Raw genomic sequence first — 19,517 nt, 5'->3', positions numbered from 1 at the left:
ATTTTAGTTCCAAAATCTTTTAGAGTCCTTTGGACAGATTAAACATGAAAAATTATGATAGCAATAAATTATTTAAAATGAAATACAACAAAAGTAAAAAAAAAAATCTGAACAAAGAATGAGAACCAGTAAATCAAGTGTGGGTCAGCTTACATTACAGCCTCTTTCATTTGCAAACATGTGAAGTGCTGGGGAGAAACTGCATGTTGACAAGTTTTGAGGAAAACATTCCTCTGGTGCTTTTTCAGGAACACATAAAGACCAAGAGAAAAGATCCTCCTGACAAGGCCTACTTTACTGTTTCCTCAAAGTGGCGTCGTTCACAATGGAAACAACGTCAGAAGGCCTCCGCACAGCCCGGGTGGTCCCTGCTCGAGTAGGCGGTGCCGTGCAGGGGTCGGCAGAGCGGAGGGTGGGAGTGGTCTGCTCCACCTGCAGTGGGAACACCACCAGGTGGCACCTTTTTGGAGCCAGTAGCATGAACTGTGGTTCCCATTCCAAAAGCACAGGTGCGCTTGCCTGTAGAGAGTTGTGCTTATCTCAAACACATCCACGATTAACAGTGTCAAAAACCACCTGTGTCATTCATCACATGCTTTAGGCCTAACTATAGCTATCAGCAGCTGGCTGATATTCTGGGTATGTTAGAGGAGTGACTACACAGAGCATTTAACCACGTGAAACTGATTGGGGAAGAGAAACAGAGATGGGCTAGAATTAAGAAAAAATTAATGAAACAAGTTCACTAGGATTCACTGGTTCACTCTTTCAAAACCATGTTTGAATATGGTTGTTAATCATATTCTTGTAGAGTTTTGCTTTCATTCAGGACATAAAGGAGGAGACAGGTCCATTTGGACCAAATAAATCGCTGAATTTCTTAAGATCCTATTACGAGTGGTTGTGATTGGATGCTAGCACACATGGGAGGAGCTTGCACAGTGTGATGAACTATTTCAGGGTTGTATAAAAACTAGCCCACTTATTAGTCTGTGCTTCTTGGTCACCTTGTGTCTATGATGAGGATCATTGTGCTTCTTACACTCATACTTCCCCTGATATCTCAGGGTTATAGCAGTGAGTTCACTTATACAAATAGCAAAGGTTTCCATATTGCATATATCCGAATTATAAATCTTGTTTATACTGCATTTGTAAAATATTTTTGTAAAAACCTGTTTTTGATTTTTCATATTGTTGTAAGTTTGTTTCTTTTTAGTAACTGTGTGATTGCTCTTTGCCGTCTCTCTCTGATATCATGTTCAATTCAAAAGTGATTCTGTAAAATTCTGCTACACCACTTGTGTGCCATTCAAATCTATGCTGAGTTTATTTGAACTGCCTTTGTAACAGTTGATGAACAGGAGTGACTGCTTGTGACTCTGATCTCCTCAGAGTCCATCTCATGTGCGAATCACTGTGGGGAGGAATTCGATGGCCAGAACCCATGTTACTGCAACACCAAATGCGAAGATGACAACAGCTGTGAAGGTGGAGGTGAGTTTCTGTGAGAGGCTGGTGGTGGCATCTCTTTTAACAGGCTCAGTTAACTCATAGCCTGTTTCTAAATAATGAGTAATTATTTTGGTTATTATTAAGTATTTACACCTACTGCAGAAGAGACAGGTTTGGTCCAGCATCTCACCACTGGCTGTTTTCCATCATATTTAGCATTTTAGTATAGAAGAGAAGTGTAAGAAGCACTGTGGGCTGTAGGCCCCTGTCCTGCAGGGATGTATGAGTGAAAGAAGCCTCTACTCCCAATGGCAATATTTTCAGCTGTGTTCTCAGTCAACAGGTCCTGTAACTAGAACTCCTGATTCCAAGTGATTGCCCACTGATTCCCAGTGTTTTCCCAAATCTTATGGACAGTGCTTTCACAGGGTGAACCATCAAAGATGTTGAGTAGTACCGATTCTGATATTCTGGAAGATGCGTAATATGTACATATGTTCACTGTTTTCAATCACATACATTATTAGAATGGTGTTTTCTGATTACTTATATGTGTATATAGCTAATATTTTTAATAAAACACTTATATTATATAACACAAATATTTTTAGTGCACAGAAATCTGCTAAATGACTCTGACTTCCTACTGGGCTTTAACACTGACCTAATCATGTTTTAAAAATTTAGTCCTTTGTTTTGCCTATTGTGTTTTTGTTGGGAAATGGGGATTTTTTTTTTCAGGTGTTTATCACAAAACCTGTCATCAGTTATCAGCACGGCCCTCATGTCTGCTCTATTTTGGCTGAGTGAATTAAGGTCGTTTGTGTTCACCTGCAGTCTTTCACACGCTTAGCTCACCCAAATGTACCTCATGACATCATCACTGCTTGACAGTCACTCTAAATCCGTATCAGAGCTTCTGCAAGTGAACGTCTGAGTTTAGCAAAGAGAGGATTCAAGATGTTTCTGTCCTGAACTGGTTGAACTTCTGTCCTACCCTTAGACTGGCCGTTATGAGTACCTCGTGATCATTAGATTCTGTCATAGTGTTTACACTCCCAGTTGAGGACTGTAGACTCCTTTATATCTGGAGGTCCTGCCATCGCTCTATTCCATGTCACATCAGCCTCATAGACCTTTGTGTGGAATGATCGATATGGATCCTTTTATAATCAACACTAACATTAACACTAACTACCTTATATGGCACCACTCATCTTCCTCATGAGATTGGAGTCCCACTCCACAGACCAGCTGTGTGTACACTAGTGTTTTCTCTTGTATATTAAACTGTCTCTCCCCATGACTGCATACTTCGTTTTGAGTGGTGTCCATCTCAGTGTGTGTGTGTGTGTCTCCCACAGAGTCTTTGAGCAGAGTGTCAGACTCTGAGATCCAGGCTGTTTCTGAGTCGTTGTATGCCCTGGACTCAAACAGGGCCACAGCCTCAGAACTCATCATTGACCCTCAAGTCCTCATACCTAACTCTGAGTCCAACGACAAGAAAGATTTATCACCACATCCGTAAGTGCATGTATGCCACACACACACACACACACACACACACACACACACACACACACACACACACACACACACACACACACACACACACACACACAATTCAGTTAATAGCCAGTAGTCTTTGACTTTAAGGAGTAGAGTAGTCCTAAAAGATTCCAATTTCTGTTTTTACTCTATTAAATTTTATCTACCAGAAACAACTTACTCATGTGCTGTACATCACTAGTCCCTCTGTATCTCACCCTTTAAAGCACTCTTTATCTGACCTTTTTAGAGTAAAGTGACCTCTAGTGTGAGAAATGTGCTCTGTTTTGTTGTTATTAATATCATTGGCCTTGAACCTGGGACATTTCTTATGACTACAAATGAAAGACTGATGACAGACTGATACGGGGAGGCAGTGCTGGATCCACTACAGTACCTGAAGGATTTTGGTTCAAAGTATTATGCACCAAGTCATTAGTACTCAATGACCCAATTGTCATCCATGCCTGTTACCCCAGTGTCATCTCACTGGGGAGCAGAAAGTAACATTTCTCATTGACGTGACGCTAATTTACTGGTCCGAGGAGAAAGCTGAAAGCTTTTTATAAGGTCGCTTATAAAACTCTGCTGTTGGATTCCATCTCCAGTCTGTTCAGGTACGTGAACGAGGCCTCCCTGTTCTCTAAACCTACGTACGCCGCCTTGGTCGCACTGCTGGACAACTATGAGAAGAAGACAGGAGTGACGGAGAGCTTCAGCCCAGCAGAGGTGCAAGAGCAGGAGGACTTCCTCAAGCAGACCATGAAGAACACAGAGCTGGGCCGAGAGCTCTACGCCTTCCTACACACTAAAGGTGAACGACTAAAACACAGCGGTCAGGCCAAGGAGACCTACACCACTGTAGGAGCACACAGCAGTCACAGTGAAGAGGCTACGCAAATCTAAAAATTTAGATTAACAACATACACAGATTCTAATTGCATAAAAATTTTATTTGTTTATGAACACACATATATTACAATATCTATTACATAGTCTTAAAAATTTTGGTAAATGTAGAAGTAATTAATTTGAGATAATCCTGCAGGTAATAAAGGAAAAGTGTGGTAATAAAATGGTCCATTTGAAGAAGATAAGATTATGAGGAGGTGAAAAAACTGGAATTATTCTGAATATTAGCAAACTCTCCTAAAGATATGGTGTCCTTTTAAACTGAACGTTTTGTTGTGATCAGGTTATTACTCTTCCTGGGAGGAGTTCCTCTTTGATCTGAAGATGATGTGGTTTGGCCTCTACAGCCGCAACAATGAAAAGCTGGACTCCAGTGGCTTTGAACACATCTTTTCAGGTCAGCGTGTGTCTGTGTATGCAGAAAGATGTGCTGCATAATTTGTGATGGGATTGTGTGTGTTGGTATGTGAATATATTAATTATAACAACCATAGCTTTGTTTATATTATACTTGCCTGTTATCCCAGTGTCATTTCACTGGGGCAGTGCACAAACTTAAAACCCATGAACAAATCCAAATTAAGAATACAATAACCAGCAGTCAACTGGTACAAAGACGGACAAAGGACCCTCAGGTGTCAGGTTCCCTAATGGGCCCCGCCCACCCGATGGACCAACACGTCTCAAACAGGACAACAGGAAATACTGCCGCTGCAGATGGGGGCAGCTGGCAGGGGGCCTGCGTAAAACAAAAGACAATGGAAATAAGTTTATTTAATAATAATACAAATATTTAACAAAATAAACAATAAGTAGTGACAAGTAAATTAAAAATGTCTTAGTTCAAATCAGAATATAAACCTGACAAATTATGATAATAAATGAGAACATGATTAAATGATTTTGTTTTTATTATGATTAAAAATTAAATAAAGAAGAGAAAGAAACATTAACTAATAGAATGCAACACTAAATAAAACTGTTTACACCTGCTTTGTAAAGCCAGTTACAGATGATTTTACTAATATTAATACTCTTGCTGTACCTGTCAGGGGAGATTAAGAGCAGTAAGGTGTCTGGTTTTCATAACTGGGTAAGGTTCTACCTCATGGAGAAGCAGGGTCTCCTGAACTACTACAGTCACAGCTTCGACGGCCCCGTAAGTGGATCTCTTGCAATTGAGTACATCACAGACATCACTGATGGCATCAAAGTGCTGGTTTATGCAAAGGGGGTTGTTTACACACACATTTTAAGATGTTTTTGTTGTTGCAATTCTTTCTGCTTAATTGAACTCGTCAGAGATGCATCCAGGTATGTAACAATCAACCCCTCTGTGTGCGTCAGTGGCTCTCTTACCCAGATGTACTGGGGATGCAGTTTATGTGGGATGGCTACTACAAGCAGGTTGGCTCGGCCATCATAGGCAGCAGCCCTGAATTTGATCTGGCGGTCTACACTCTCTGCTACATCACACGCCCCGGCAAACAGTGAGTCCCTTTGGTCCGCCTCTGCCTGCGATACTACATACTGGTAGGATACATTTTTAAATGTGTTCTATATCCCTCCTACCCCCTCCCAGATGTCATCTGAGTTTGGGGGGGAAGTCGCTACCCATCCAGACTTACACCTGGGATAAGACTACCTACGGGGACGGCAAGAAATACATTGCATCAGCTTACCCCGTCACGCCTAATTAAGCATCTGCAACAGCCTGGGAAGCTTGATTCAAATGTGCAAACATCATACAAGCATATTATTTTAAAATGTTCTTTGTTTGTACAGCAATAGCAATAAATGGATTAATGCAGATAAAATATTAATTTTATAAAATATTTTTGCTGGATTAATGAATTAGATTTCAAACACCTTAACTGATTTGTTAGCAAGGAATGCTGATGGCTTTTCCAGTCTGTATAATTACTTAAGAATAAACTCATGATCATGCATTGACACTCAGAATTATGTATCTTCTCCTTCCCTTAGGGGGCTTGTCAAACCATATTTCATCCAGTTACATCCTGAAATCTTAACAATGCCTGTGGATATAGGTATACCTAATAACATGGCCAGTGAGAGTATATATAGGGAGCCATGAATAAAATGTTTGCTAAGTCAATAGCAATGCTTTATTCAGTCAATTATAAAACAATACATACAACTTTTGTCTAAGATTTACTTATAAGTTCACAAAAGAGCAATGATTTTATCAGTCTTAGATAAAAAAAAAAAACAAAAAAAAACAAAACAAAAACACACATTTAAAGTCTGTTTAAGCTTTTGCTTCCAGACAGACAATATTGGCTGAGGGGGAAGGAATATTAATGCTATCAGCATCTCAGGAAGTGGAGTAGTGGGAGCTTAGGGAGACTAGGGACAAGGTGGTATTGTCTGGGAGGTATGATACACGTGTCATGTGATGCATTGGTATCAAAGGAGTATGACCAACGAGCACATTAGAAATGTTTATTGACAGGGTAAAAAACATTTCATTTAAAAAACCATTTCATAACAAAAAGATCCCAGAGTGAAGTTACCAATGACATGACCTTGTGGAAAATAGGAAAGGCAGGTCCTGTTGAGGTCACGACTTTGGGTCAGCTGCACAGCGGAAGCCCAGGTTAGAGGCGGAGCTATCAGGAGTGTTCTGGCTACGAGCAGCACACCTGTATCTGTAGCAGTACGACTACAAAGAGGAGGAGAGAGAACCGAAAAATAAGGAACGAATGCATTTAGAGACAGCTAAGATATTCAGGTATTAGGTTTCTGAACATTACCTTGTGACACATATAGGACCCCCCCTTTTTCACTCTCTCTGTTCCTGTTTCTGGCCCTTTCTGTACACATAAAAATGGCAGATGAGCAGGTGCAGGGAAACGCCACTGGTGTTGTATACGTGTGAGCTGGTGTTGTGCACACGTGAGCTGGTGTTGTGCACACGTGAGCTGGTGGTGTGCACACGTGAGCTGGTGGTGTGCTCATGGCGGAGCGTTTTACCGGGTTGCGTTTCTGGTCCCTGGTGTGATGAACATTCCACCAGTCCGACGTCCACTCCCACGCGTTCCCCACCATGTCATAAAGCCCAAACCCGTTCGCAGGAAATGACTTCACCTGTCCCATACATCACATGACCCATATTAGTTATGTTCTCCAGAAAGGGGCCTGACCCCTCCCCTTCAGCACACTCTCTTACTGGGGATGTGCGAACGTATCCGTCTTCTGCTGTGTTGTGATTGGGGAATTCTCCCTGCCACAAGTTGGCATAATGCTGACCTTTAGGCATCAGTTTATTCCCCCATGGATATAACCTAGAAAGACACAGAAGGACTGTTACATACTTCCACACAAAAATCCACAAGGATGTAAGAAAATGGAGACATGGCCTGGCCCCCATCCCACCTGTCCTGCAGACGCCCCCTGCAGGCGAACTCCCACTCCGCCTCTGTGGGGAGCCTGCGGTGAGCCCACTGACAGTATGCCTGAGCGTCAGCCCACGACACGTGCAGCACAGGGTGATCCATCCTACAACCATCACAGTGATCTGCAATCAGTGGGTCGTGTGATTGTGATCGTCTCGTGTGAGAATAGACCTATAGGCCTACATTTGGTTGATGCACATTAGGTTGGATTAGATTATCTGTAGGCTGAGATGAAGTTGGATTTGGAGCATTAGAGAGTAACTAAATAAATACTATTTCACAAAGTACAAAGGATAATTAAAACAACATATTAGTCAGCCTTGCCTATCTGCTATGGTTGAATCAAGGCCTTCTGGGTGTCTCCAATCTGCTCCTTTTACTGGTGACCACCAGGGGGCAGCAGCAACCTACTGATTACAATGAAGCAAGACTTAACATTGTACACGTACAAGCAAACTAAAAGTCACTTAAAGCACAATTACTAGAATGATCTGTACACTACAACACAAATCAAGCACAACAATATGGTCTCGTTAGGCTTTCCGCTGCCTATCTGACTGTGTATGCAGTCAGAACACGAGAAAGGAAGGGAGCAGAACACTACGGCCTGAGGTCAAAGTCTTTTATGTAATGGGAACTCATGGGAGCTAAAAATCTTGTCAAAGTTTGCCAGAGTATTCGCACTGATGTGTATGAGATAACAGAGGTGGCCCAGAGCTTCTGATGTCAACACACTCTGTTCTGTTTGAGTTTATAAAATCTAGAATCTAAACTACAAAAATGCACATGATCAGCTCAAGAACTATTACAGTGTGACCCTAGACACCAATATTGTAATTTCCCAAGTTTCCCAAACTACCAATAATGTAATAAGGCTGCAGTTTAATTAAAGTTTACATTTCTAAGTGCATGATTGTATTATTTTTGTCATTCCTGTGTTCTAACATTCCTGGGAAGTGATTACAGTATCAGGTTCTCCATGCCCCATTGCCTCATTCCATCTTTAGTTGTATCTGCAGCCAAATGTCTCGACCAACATTCATTGTTCACTTCATATTAAGTTTAATGCTTTGGTAATGGTGTGGCAGTGAATTTGATAACCTTAAAACTTTACAGGAAGATGAAATAAGTGTGTAAGTGTGTGTGTGTGTCTCACCACATTGGACAGAGTACTCTTGACTTCTTCACTCAGCAGGCCCTCAAACATGAACGAGTCTCCAAAACGTTCCGCCTGAGAGACCGACCAGCAGAATGAGACCACTCCACAACCATGCAAATATGTGTGTGTGTGTGTGTGTGTGTGTATGTGTGTGTATATGCGTGTGTCTGACTGTTACCTCTGTAACATAGCTTGTTTGGTTAACGAAGCTTTGGAATTGCTTGTTTGTGACCTCGTGCTCTTCAACATAAAAGGGGTCAAGCCACACCCTCCTCTGAGGTCCTTCTCCATCCTGTGGTATCCCTGGATCATCAGTGCCCATCAGGAACCAGCCTCCCTCCAGTAGCAGCATCTGCAAGAACAAAGAGCAACACACTCACAGACTGTTACTGCGCTGGTGTGTTTCAAGGTAATAACTCACAGACTGTTACAGTACCGAGGTGTTTCAAGGTAATGACTCACACACCGTTACTGCGCTGGCATGTTTCAAGGTAATGACTCAGACTGTTACAGTGCTGGCGTGTTTCAGGGTAATGACTCACAGACTGTTACAGTATTGAGGTATTTCAAGGTAATGACCGTTACAGCAATGGGGTCTTTCAGGGTAATGAACTGAACTGCATGTAAACAATTTGCCTCATCAGACTTAAAACCACTGAGGCTTGTACACATCATTTAAGAGCCCTAGCTCTTCATAAATTGTCTTATATTGTGATTTTTCTCTTATATAAAGGAAAAGTTTTAAATATATATTTTATTACATATTTTAGAATACTTTGTAATAGTATATATACAATATAAAATATAATAGAAAAATATAAAAATGACCTTGATTTATAGATTAATCATATTACAATTTCCCTTGTCAATGACTACACTGATGTTCTGCGATGGCAATCATCAGTCAAGTCCTGTACACTAGCGACTGATTCCATATACAGTTACAAACCAGCTTTCATTGATGGAGATGTTTGCATGTTTGAACAGTTCGTGGTTTTGTTCTTAACAGTCGCTGTCCAGGTGCACATCTTGGTAGTCTCATGGTGATCTGTGGATGTCGGAGCTATTCTATGGGGACTTTCTCTTTGAATAAAAACACTCCTGAATTTAATCGTTGCATGAAGCAAGCGCACGAAATATTTACATTTGCACGACGAACCCACCTCACTGATCGTGTCATGCTCGGGTATGTTAGCAGGACTTTCATTTGCTCCTTCGGAATATTTATAGCCAGGGATTTCAGAATGAGAGTGTTTTTTCTCGGCGGTTTCGTCTCTCTTCAGCCCCTGGCAGCCGCAGTCCGAGCCCTGTACCTCCGGCGAGGCTTGTGCGTGTGACTCCGAGCCCGGAGGAACCGCCACAATGAAAAAACAGAGCAAAATAACCGCAAACTTGTACAGTAATGATGCCATTTCCACGCTCACATACTTCCTCACACGCATGTGTGACGCCATCTTTGCTAAATGTGTCACGTGATCAGTCATCTGACGTTTTTCTCTCTTTTTTCCCCTCAAGGTTTTCGGTGGAATTTCACTTTGTTTAATGATTTACCCGTTTTTCCGTTTAGTCTAGAATCAAAATAGCCTGTTGTTGCTTCAGAAAACTGAGGTGTCCCGATGTTGTCAGTATGACAAGCCCACCTGAGTAAGCCTCATTAACCTACGATAACTGATTTCCGCGCGAATTCATTAATATTTAAACATTTAATCATTATTGTATATTTGCGGATGCGATGTGTAGATCGTCTGTTGCTCACAAGTACCGCAAGAAGCAAGAAACTCCGTTATCAAGGAATATATCTACTGACTAGTTCTCACTGTTTTGTAAATGTATAGACTACACACTAGATCAATGACAATGATCTATTTGACATAAATTGTGTTATTGAAATAAATGTATTTGTAAAACTGTTGGAAACTAAAATTTCTGTTTCACTCCTTGTATGTACTGCATTTCAGCACAAAAAAAACGTTTTATGGGATTCTGGGTTTTGTAGTCCTTGATTAAACGCACAATGCCACCAACAACAGTGCCGTTGAACTTCAGAAACACTATTTCCCAGAAACCAATCACAGTTTACAATCTGCGAGGTATCTCGGCAAGCCGAAAAGAGACGAACAAGGAGGCGATGGACCGTTTTCTGAGTGTCGGGTGCTCTCTGGAGTCTCGGGATTATGGTTTTTCAAGAGGACCGAACTTTTAAAAAAGATCACTAACCGAACTTTGCAATATCGTGTTGAGTTCAACTCTGTGAGGTAAACATTGCTTTCTAAAGAGTAGTCTTTCTGATTGAGCATCATCTTTTATCGGACTAAATATTTATCTTATCTGAGAGAGTATCGCACTCGCCACAGAAGGCTACACGTCCCTCCGTCGCACAAAAATGAGAGAAATTTATTTAAAAATTGTTTAAACTGAAAATTATTTGGCGGTGCAAATGTAGGCTGTAATCCGAGACTTTATTTATTCCTTTTATATTAACGGTCTTTACGTGGAAGCAGTGGTTTTTAAGTCGTTTTCAAAAGCGTTAAACTTCACCTTCAGATTGTGCAAATATAAAATTATAGTTAGCGTCAATTTTTAATTACTAAGATTGTTTCATCGATTATGTTGCTTTGTATTTCTGTCGTCTTTGGCCTGCTATAGGATAGGTGAGATTGCAAAAATGACACCGTGGTTTTGTGTTGGTTATTATGCGTCGGAGAATACCGACTTTACGTGTTTGCTGTATTGGTTTTAAACTAAATATAATGCGACTTTCAGCTTCTTTACACGTTGCTGCGCTAACTACGTCGCGGCATGCGCAATCCTGAGCATGGAGCTGCCAGCGTTGCGCAAAGAGCGTAACAGGTGCTGTTTTAATATGGACGTCTGCTGTGTGAAGTCTGATTTAACACAAAACCCACGCAAGTGACGCAAATTGTGCAGTTTTCGTTTTCAGTTGTTGGAGAACTGGTGTGATTTAATGTAATTTGGTTCACTGAGTGAAGCATTGCAGCAACATCATAAATTAGATGTCACTGTTGGACTACTAGAAAACCCCTCTATGTAAATCTCACCGCTGTCTGGTGTACAGGAATGGTGAGAGGAAGTGAAGCGTGGATGTTTGTCTTCACCACTCTTTGGCAGGCCTATTTGCTATTCAAATTAACTTGGTATATCTGGGGAAACTGTGGAGCCTGGTAAGAGAAGTCCAATACAGATGTGGCATGAGAACTTGAAAAGGCAAAACTGACCATATACATTTTTTCCATTCAGAAAAAAATAAGTAATTTTCTACACTTCTGTCCAAAACCATACTAAACCAATGCAATGCAAGATTTTTTCCACTTATGGCCTGGTAACTTTTGGTAGCAGTGATTGTAGATGATGATGATGTGGGTGTAGTGTCATGTGAAATGTAGGCCTATTTATATATTTTGTCCTGCAAATAGAGAGGCATGGTTCTCTGAAATATCTGGTGTTTCTGTTCTGAAAATTGAAAATTTTACCATGTGAAATCACTCTAACCTCAGTTGTGTATATATATATATATATATATAATATATATATATATATATATATATATATATATATATATATTGCTTGCATCTGTGTTTATGATAATATACATCTGGATAGATAATAGATAATATGCATCTGGAGCTTTATATGCATGAGGTGTTGCTGCCTCTGCTGAACCTTTGACATTTGACCTCTTCCATCTGCTCCAGGTGGAGGTGTTCTTGCCATGGTAGAGAAGATGTCGAGTTTTCTGCATATTGGGGACATATGCTCCCTGTACGCTGAGGGTTCCACCAGTGGCTTCATCAGCACCCTGGGGTAAGCTTGCTTACGCTTTGTAGTGATTTTGCTAATACAGGATATTTTCAGGTGAGGCCACTAATTCCAGACACCGTGTAGCTTGTTTTCTGAATATATTTGTATATAGTTAGTTATTAGGTATACTAATTAGTTGAATGACATTAGAGATACAAACTGCTGACCGAGGTTTGTTTTCACACTTTATTTTTAGTTATAAAGATCGGTCACTGGACTTTCAGCACACAGTGTTTCAGTATCTGTGTACCCTAAAATACTCTTAGCACTGTTCCACTGTATTAAATGTCTATTTGACCATGAACTTCAAAATGTGCATTATAGCTGTTTCTTAGCTATATCAAACATTTATTAAACTGAAGGATGATAAATCTATGCTTACTATTCTAATTCATTTGATGGATGGTAATTATACTACATTCATGGCCTTTAGCTGACACTTTAATCCAAAGCGATTTATAGTTATGACTGAGTATAATACGAGTAATTGAGGGTTAAGGGCCTAGCTCGGGGTTCCAACAGTGGTAGCTTGGTAGTAGTGGGGCTTCAACCATCAACCATCTAGCCATGTACCTTAATACTAATTCAGCTGATGTATGAGTAAATACATTTATTTGATTCAGCTGACTGATTCACCAAGTGTTTGCTTGCTTACTTTACTAAGAGTGCTTTACCCAGATGGATTTAGCTTCATTCCCTCACTGCCCGTAGAAGTGCAGCTTTCTTTGTTTGCAGGACTGGGTCTGAAACGGCATGAAAGTAGAAGCTAATCCATTATTTCAGCTTCTCTGTTAAAACAGTTCGGCAATTCATTACGATTATAGTTAATGCTTTTGTTAATTGTTCATCTGCTAAATGGTTAATTGCACTCAGTTTGAGACTTCACCCCTTGCCGCTGTCTCTGTTGTTCATGACCTTGGAGCTGCGTAACCTAGCCGTTAGCGGTTTAACACTGTGGGGTGTGTGTGGGTGTGTGTGTGTGTGTGTGTGCTTGCGGCTGGCTGATCGTGGGATCTGGATAATGACCAGCAGGCTGCTGTTTTGAACCAGAAAGGGCTAAATATGTCCTAGGAACTCGGCTGCTTTGTGTGCATACACCCACGCACACGCCTCTTTCGTTGTCACGCTCTGTACACACACTCTTACAGCCATCTCCCCCAAATAGTTTCTTTCATCCTTTCTTTCTTTTTTGTGTCATAAGGTTGGTTGACGACCGCTGTGTTGTTCAGCCAGATGCCGGAGACCTAAACAACCCCCCCAAGAAATTCAGGGGTAAGGACTGTATGTGTGTGAACTGAAGTGAATTGTGCGGATTTATTTTTAGCTCGTGTAGCGGAAGTTGAGTGAGTTATGCTGGACTGGTCAAAGTTGAATATCTCTGGAGAAAATGGTCACTGTAGTCATGGAAACCACTTAAGTAGGATGTCCCATTTCTTCAATATTAATGTAATGATGCATCATATGCCAGTATTTCTGTTATAATGCCAACTGTTATGTTTTAAGCCCTACAACTCATTCTACCTTTGACATGGTTACAGTTGCACAACAGTCTCAAAAGGGTTGTGTTGCTGTGGAAACAGCTACCAACACACACAACCTGCTGTTTCACTGCTGTTAACTTACAGCATTCCAGGCACTCTGCATAGAAAAGTGTGTCTGGCAGTGTGTGCTAAATACTGCAATGTACACAGCTTCACTCTAGGTGCATTTGTTAGTGACACTGAGTAGCTACATTAATTGTGAGGTGTGTGTGTCTGTGTGTCTGTGTGTGTGTGTGTGTGTGTGTGAGTGAGTTTAGGTGGTGGAGATGGGTAATGATTTAGACAAATAAGTAAGACCTTTGGGCCTCTCTAGAGAGGAATTCATACTATTTCCTTTGAATATAAACACACGCACTGCCCTCAGCTTGTGTCATTCCTTTGACTGGTGACACTGAGGGGAAGATGGTGTGGTTTCCCATCATAATGAGGTCTGTCCTCAGAGGGCTGCAGCGGCTGAGTGTGCGTAGAGCCAGTGAGTGCCGGAGACGGAGGGAGTCGAAACGCCGAGACACTAATGCAGTAACACACACACACAGTGTCTTCCTCTTAAAACACCAGCCCACTCAATCCTAACCCAATTCTCAACTCTGTCTGCTAAGAATGGTGTGTGTGTGTGTGTGTGAGGGAGTGTGAGATGTGCCCTACATTCCTCTAGTTGACCCTTAAGAATTTAGTTGTTTTATCAGTCCAATCTCCAGAAACAGAGCAGACTTCTCTCTCTCTCTTCAACACTCCCCCTCTCTCCTTATTTGGTAAGACTGGTGCTCCTGTAGGAAAACTTTTTCTCTTCACTGTAGGCCTTGACTTATCAGAGGTGACTGCTTACAAGATTTGTGTGTGCGCGTGTATGCACATACTGCTGGGCCTAATGAACTCAAACAGGGTTAAACTAAAACAACCGACAGCTCTTTGATCCTGCCATGACAAAGTACCCCCTGTATGTAAAACACACACTCACACTCACTCACACAGTTTACATATTGGTTTCCATACTGTTTTCTTCCTGTTCATTATCTCCCTGGTTTTATCTTAGCTGTAGCCTCAGCCGGCTTTGCCTGTGTGGACCTCTATGGCTGTGTGTCTGAACAGACTATTGTTTCTATTTACTACTTATGTAGACATTTTACTTCCTGGTGTTATGGGATGCATGAAAGTCGTACTAAGATTAGTCGAGTAATCGTTTACTCCATTAAGCTTTGCTTCAGTTTGGAAGAAAACCAACAGATTTATTTGATTTCCAATCTACTGGAAATTAAAAATCCAAATGATTTGCATGTTTATTCTGGTTTATGACCTACATTTACTCTACATATGACCTACATAAACTATGGTGTTTGTTTGGCAGTACATTGCACAGCTGAGACTTGAACCTGAATCCCAGTGGCATGTCATTTTTGTTTTAAGCAGTTCATTTACTCAGTGTCACTCCCATGTATACATATCCGTTTTCGCCAGTTAACATTAGTTAACTGAGGTTTTAATTGTCATCTGTTATGTTTAATCTCTCCCCAGACTGTCTGTTCAGATTATGTCCCATGAATAGATATTCAGCACAGAAACAGTTTTGGAAAGCTGCCAAACCTGGAGGAACCAGCACAACTGACACTGTTTTACTTAACAAATTACATGTGAGTTTGTGTGTGTGTGTATGCCTGATAAAACACCACATCTGATTGTGTGTCATAATCCAGTGTATTTGACCTTGATTCTCTTAAGGTAGGCTGCAACTAGTTGTACAGGTGTTGCATTGCAGACAGGTTAAACAGTGTAATGATAATTTTTTTTGTTGGTATTGTTTTACCAACAATAATGTTAACTGTAAGAAAATAATTGTATTAAGTTTTTTAACAATAAATCCTGCTCAGATATAAATCTCTATTGCAAGAAATAAGTATCACATTTAGGTCCAGGAACATCATATAATCATATAACAAAGATCCTTCTTCAGTAGAACAGTCAGCTATAATAGCATAATTGATTGCTTGACATAGACAGTTAGTTACACTCCAACCCATTCACAATTGTATTTGCTGAACCCTACAGTGGCCATAAATGGACTTAACAAGGGTTTGAGAGTTAAGCTAGGCTAAGAGCATTATTCTCCGTTGATGGTGCAGATAAATTAAATGTTTTTTTGCTCATCGGAGTCCTAGTAAATGCTAGCAAACGCATTGTCCTGAGACCATAGCCCACAATAATAGATAATAAGATCATTAATAAAGGAATATCCCCAAAGTCTCTTTATAAATAAAACAAATAATTGATTAAGTCGAAAACACAACAGGCTGGATTGGAATACAACATGCATCGATAACTAAGAGCTCTTCAATTAGAGGCTCCATGTAAATTGTACATCAGTATCAGTACTATTTCACTGAGGGTTCTTTAGTCATGCAGTGACTTCATTTTCTGTAACATGATGCTAAATGCCAAAACACTATGGCCTTATTTGGTTGTATTTCCAGTCACTCGAGTAATGCTTTGAAATATACCTAGTGCTTCTGCAAACCTGGTACATCTAATGGGGTTTTGATCCTGGTTCTGTAACCCTTGACCTGTGTGTGTGTGTGTGTGTGTGTGTGTGCACACGCACACAAGCATTAGGCTCCATTTATACTAGCATCCTAGCATTTCCAGTTCTTCTCAGAAATAAATGCACTTCCGTGTGGGGACAATCTCGCTGTCTGAAGGACGCTTTGTCATTGGCTGTCCTTTAGCACGCCGCCGATCTAGAGAAGAAACAAAACGAATCCGAAAACAAGAAGCTGCTGGGAACCGTCATTCAGTATGGAAACGTCATCCAGGTAATCACACGCTCCGCTCCCCAAGCACACGCTGACGCGCAAGAGCACCGTCACCCATGGCAACCGCCTCCGTGTGTGTGACTTTAGCTGCTGCACCTGAAGAGCAATAAGTATCTGACGGTGAACAAGCGGCTGCCCGCCCTGCTGGAGAAGAACGCCATGCGCGTGACCCTGGACGCCGCAGGGAATGAGGGATCCTGGTTCTACATCCAGCCCTTCTACAAGCTGCGCTCCATCGGGGACAGCGTGAGTACACTGGGCTCCAGTGAGGGAAACGCTGCTCAGGTGTGTTTTATTTCAACTGAAGTGTGGGGTCTCCATGGTTCTGTCCATTTCTGCTTCAGGTGGTCATTGGAGACAAGGTGGTGTTAAATCCCGTGAATGCCGGACAGCCCCTTCATGCTAGCAGCCATCAGCTTGTAGATAACCCAGGATGCAATGAGGTAAAACACACAGCTGGGGTCAGACACACACCTTTTATTTATTACATTTTGTTAAATACAAGTTATTGGATTTTTCAGTGTAAAATAAAGACTGATATAGTTAAGGTTACACAAAGCCATCCATCAGTGTTTATTGGTTTGCCCTGCAAGTTTTTGCACAATCCACAACTTTGCTTATGTCTGCTAGCAAAATGTGTTGTTAAAAGTGTAGCTGATATTATGGTACCCTTTAAAGACACCCTTGCATTCACATGAGCACATATCCAAGCATCTCATAACTGCCATGGAAGTTTGCCAGTGGCGGCGTTTGAGAGTGAGTTTGTGGAGAAGTGGTAAGGTGGGCAGCTGCCTGGGTGGATGAGATGGAGGACTCTGTGAAGATGGAGGACTTCCTTTTGGAGTTGAAGACAGGGTCAGATGGCTGGGCATTTAGTGTAACTCCAAGCTGGTCCAAGGTATACCAGGGGTTTCGTGAAAACCCCATCGGAAGCCATTGAGTAGGTAGCAGATGAATGAGGGCCGGTAATAAATGTCCTTTACTTTTGTCAAAACAGGAAATTGCAGATATCTGACAGCTCACAAATTCGTCTTTTTTAAAACTCAACTGTGCATTTGTCACACTGCCTTGTTTCTCTTTTCTCTGCTTTTGGTTTTGACAGGTAAACTCCGTAAACTGCAGCACCAGCTGGAAAATTGTTTTGTTCATGAAATGGAGTGACAATCAGGAGGTCGTTTTGAAAGGCGTGAGTTGAAGTAGTTATTTCCTTTTTTTAAATGTCTGCTTATATTTTTCATTCATTGCCAAATGAATTTATAATGATTATGCATGGACGTGTGTGTGTGCGTGTGTGTATGTGTGTGTGTGTGTGTGTTTAGGGAGATGTGGTCCGATTGTTCCATGCAGAACAGGAGAAGTTTCTAACATGCGATGACCACAGGAAGAAGCAGTATGTTTTCCTACGCACCACTGGACGCCAGTCTGCAACCTCGGCAACCAGCAGCAAAGCACTGTGGGAAGTGGAGGTCAGCACATACGCCATGTGTACTCCTGCATGTATTGATATGATTTCCCTGGGAAGTACAGCAGGTGTGTGTGTGTGTGTGTGTGTGTGTGTGTGTGTGTGTGTGTGTGTGATTCACAGGTTGTGCAGCATGATCCCTGTAGAGGTGGAGCAGGCTACTGGAACAGTCTGTTCAGGTTCAAACACCTGGCGACTGGACATTACCTCGCTGCCGAGGTGAAATGTAACATGCACACAGTGTTGAAAACGCTGACAGTGATAATGCAGTACAACCCCTTTCATTTACTTACAGATGTCTGTATTATGTACGCTGCATATTACATATGGTATCCCTTATATTTTTCGTAATTTTTCACCAGGTAAACCCAGACTATGAAGAAGAATGCCTGGAATCTCATTCCTCTGTGAGTGTGTGTGTGTGTGTATTTTCACATGACTTTGTGTGTTGTCACATTAGGTTCAAACAGTAGAAGATTAAAATCAGTATCAGTATTGATTTAAATAGTTAGCAGTGTGCAGACGTGCTTGAGTGATGCTTAAGTTATCTCCTAGCGTATCGCATATCGCAGCTCGACTCTGAACAGGAAGTGATGCAATCACGTACACATATCCACAGGATAAGGTCATGTACACGCTGGTGTCTGTTCCCGATGGCAACGACATCTCTTCTATCTTCGAGCTAGACCCTACTACTCTGAGAGGGGGGGACTCCCTTGTGCCCAGGTACATCACACACACCGTACCAATGAGTTGAGAATACCATCATGTTGGGATACCGAGTGGCTACTCTGATTTGCCCGAGTAGTGCGTGTGTGTGATTGCTGTGTTGTGTGTGTGTTAGGAACTCTTACGTGAGGCTTAGACACCTCTGCACCAACACCTGGGTCCACAGCACCAACCAGCCCATAGACAAGGAGGAAGAAAAACCAGTGATGTTGCGAGTGAGTTTGAGTGTGTGGGGAGTAGAGCTCGTTACCATGAAGTAATCAATCAAGTATCTGTGTAGGTTTTCTTTAGTGGTTTCTTTGCATATACACTCTCTCTTTCTCTCTCTCTCACACACACACAGATAGGTACGTCTCCGCTGAAGGAAGATAAAGAAGCCTTTGCTATAGTGCCCGTGTCCCCTGCAGAGGTCAGAGATCTTGATTTTGCTAACGATGCCAGTAAAGTACTGGCCTCCATCGCTGGCAAACTGGAAAAAGGCACCATCACCCAGAACGAGAGGAGGTAGAGAACACCACCACCACTCCACCACTCCACAGCGACTGCTGTTCCTCCGTCCTTACACACAGGACTGTCTTCTTCTTCCTCAGGGCAGTGACGAAGCTGCTGGAGGACCTGGTGTATTTTGTGGTGGACGTTCCCAGTAGCGCACAGGATGTGCTAGAGATA

At 41.7% G+C, this 19,517-nt stretch overlaps 3 protein-coding genes across 7 annotated transcripts in view; 2 read left to right on the top strand and 1 right to left on the bottom strand.

The window, feature by feature from the left end:
- Window positions 1-1,008: 1,008 nt before the first annotated feature.
- endou (endonuclease, polyU-specific) lies at window positions 1,009-5,852 on the top strand. Its single transcript, XM_077013626.1, has 8 exons — window positions 1,009-1,077; window positions 1,396-1,497; window positions 2,820-2,979; window positions 3,612-3,817; window positions 4,199-4,312; window positions 4,968-5,074; window positions 5,263-5,405; window positions 5,498-5,852. The coding sequence occupies exons 1-8, from the start codon at window positions 1,017-1,019 to the stop codon at window positions 5,613-5,615; spliced, it is 1,011 nt and encodes a 336-aa protein (XP_076869741.1). The 5' UTR covers window positions 1,009-1,016; the 3' UTR covers window positions 5,616-5,852.
- A 162-nt stretch (window positions 5,853-6,014) lies between these two features.
- On the bottom strand, window positions 6,015-9,980 carry sumf1 (sulfatase modifying factor 1). Its single transcript, XM_077014596.1, has 9 exons — window positions 9,657-9,980; window positions 8,672-8,845; window positions 8,491-8,565; window positions 7,659-7,741; window positions 7,315-7,437; window positions 7,109-7,223; window positions 6,913-7,026; window positions 6,693-6,752; window positions 6,015-6,601 (listed from the first exon to the last, which is right to left on the bottom strand). The coding sequence occupies exons 1-9, from the start codon at window positions 9,975-9,977 to the stop codon at window positions 6,500-6,502; spliced, it is 1,167 nt and encodes a 388-aa protein (XP_076870711.1). The 5' UTR covers window positions 9,978-9,980; the 3' UTR covers window positions 6,015-6,499.
- Window positions 9,981-10,603: 623 nt separating this feature from the next.
- The window catches only part of itpr1a (inositol 1,4,5-trisphosphate receptor, type 1a), a 30,758-nt gene continuing 21,844 nt past the window's right edge, over window positions 10,604-19,517 (top strand). For 4 of the 5 annotated variants that reach the window (XM_077014590.1, XM_077014587.1, XM_077014588.1 and 1 more), the window contains exons 1-15: window positions 10,604-10,748; window positions 12,207-12,315; window positions 13,514-13,584; window positions 15,366-15,481; window positions 16,571-16,657; window positions 16,745-16,903; window positions 17,002-17,100; window positions 17,760-17,843; window positions 17,977-18,123; window positions 18,243-18,338; window positions 18,482-18,526; window positions 18,739-18,845; window positions 18,964-19,063; window positions 19,192-19,352; window positions 19,439-19,517. The exon at window positions 19,439-19,517 is cut by the window's right edge and continues 63 nt beyond it. In XM_077014590.1, the coding sequence (XP_076870705.1) occupies window positions 12,224-12,315; window positions 13,514-13,584; window positions 15,366-15,481; window positions 16,571-16,657; window positions 16,745-16,903; window positions 17,002-17,100; window positions 17,760-17,843; window positions 17,977-18,123; window positions 18,243-18,338; window positions 18,482-18,526; window positions 18,739-18,845; window positions 18,964-19,063; window positions 19,192-19,352; window positions 19,439-19,517 (1,443 nt within the window). In that variant the 5' untranslated portion in view covers window positions 10,604-10,748; window positions 12,207-12,223. Of the gene's footprint in view, window positions 10,749-11,656; window positions 11,676-12,206; window positions 12,316-13,513; window positions 13,585-15,365; window positions 15,482-16,570; window positions 16,658-16,744; window positions 16,904-17,001; window positions 17,101-17,759; window positions 17,844-17,976; window positions 18,124-18,242; window positions 18,339-18,481; window positions 18,527-18,738; window positions 18,846-18,963; window positions 19,064-19,191; window positions 19,353-19,438 lie in introns of those variants that run through there. The other variant, XM_077014586.1, reaches the window with a different exon arrangement.

Source organism: Brachyhypopomus gauderio, chromosome 8 (genome assembly GCF_052324685.1).
Source record: "Brachyhypopomus gauderio isolate BG-103 chromosome 8, BGAUD_0.2, whole genome shotgun sequence".
Taxonomy (NCBI): domain Eukaryota; kingdom Metazoa; phylum Chordata; class Actinopteri; order Gymnotiformes; family Hypopomidae; genus Brachyhypopomus; species Brachyhypopomus gauderio.
The sequence above is the reverse complement of the archived record's forward strand: the minus strand, read 5'-3'. Positions and strand labels throughout refer to the sequence as shown.

Bases quoted from the DNA above. Each gene is read 5' to 3' on its own strand.
- endou (XM_077013626.1), top strand. From the start codon at position 1,017: ATGATGAGGATCATTGTGCTTCTTACACTCATACTTCCCCTGATATCT. The intron at 1,498-2,819 runs GTGAGTTTCTGT...TGTCTCCCACAG, and splicing joins CAACAGCTGTGAAGGTGGAG to AGTCTTTGAGCAGAGTGTCA. The intron at 5,406-5,497 runs GTGAGTCCCTTT...ACCCCCTCCCAG, and splicing joins ATCACACGCCCCGGCAAACA to ATGTCATCTGAGTTTGGGGG.
- sumf1 (XM_077014596.1), bottom strand. From the start codon at position 9,977: ATGACTGATCACGTGACACATTTAGCAAAGATGGCGTCACACATGCGT. The intron at 7,224-7,314 runs GTGGGATGGGGG...GTGTCTTTCTAG, and splicing joins AGGGGGCGTCTGCAGGACAG to GTTATATCCATGGGGGAATA. The intron at 7,027-7,108 runs GTAAGAGAGTGT...TGTATGGGACAG, and splicing joins GATACGTTCGCACATCCCCA to GTGAAGTCATTTCCTGCGAA.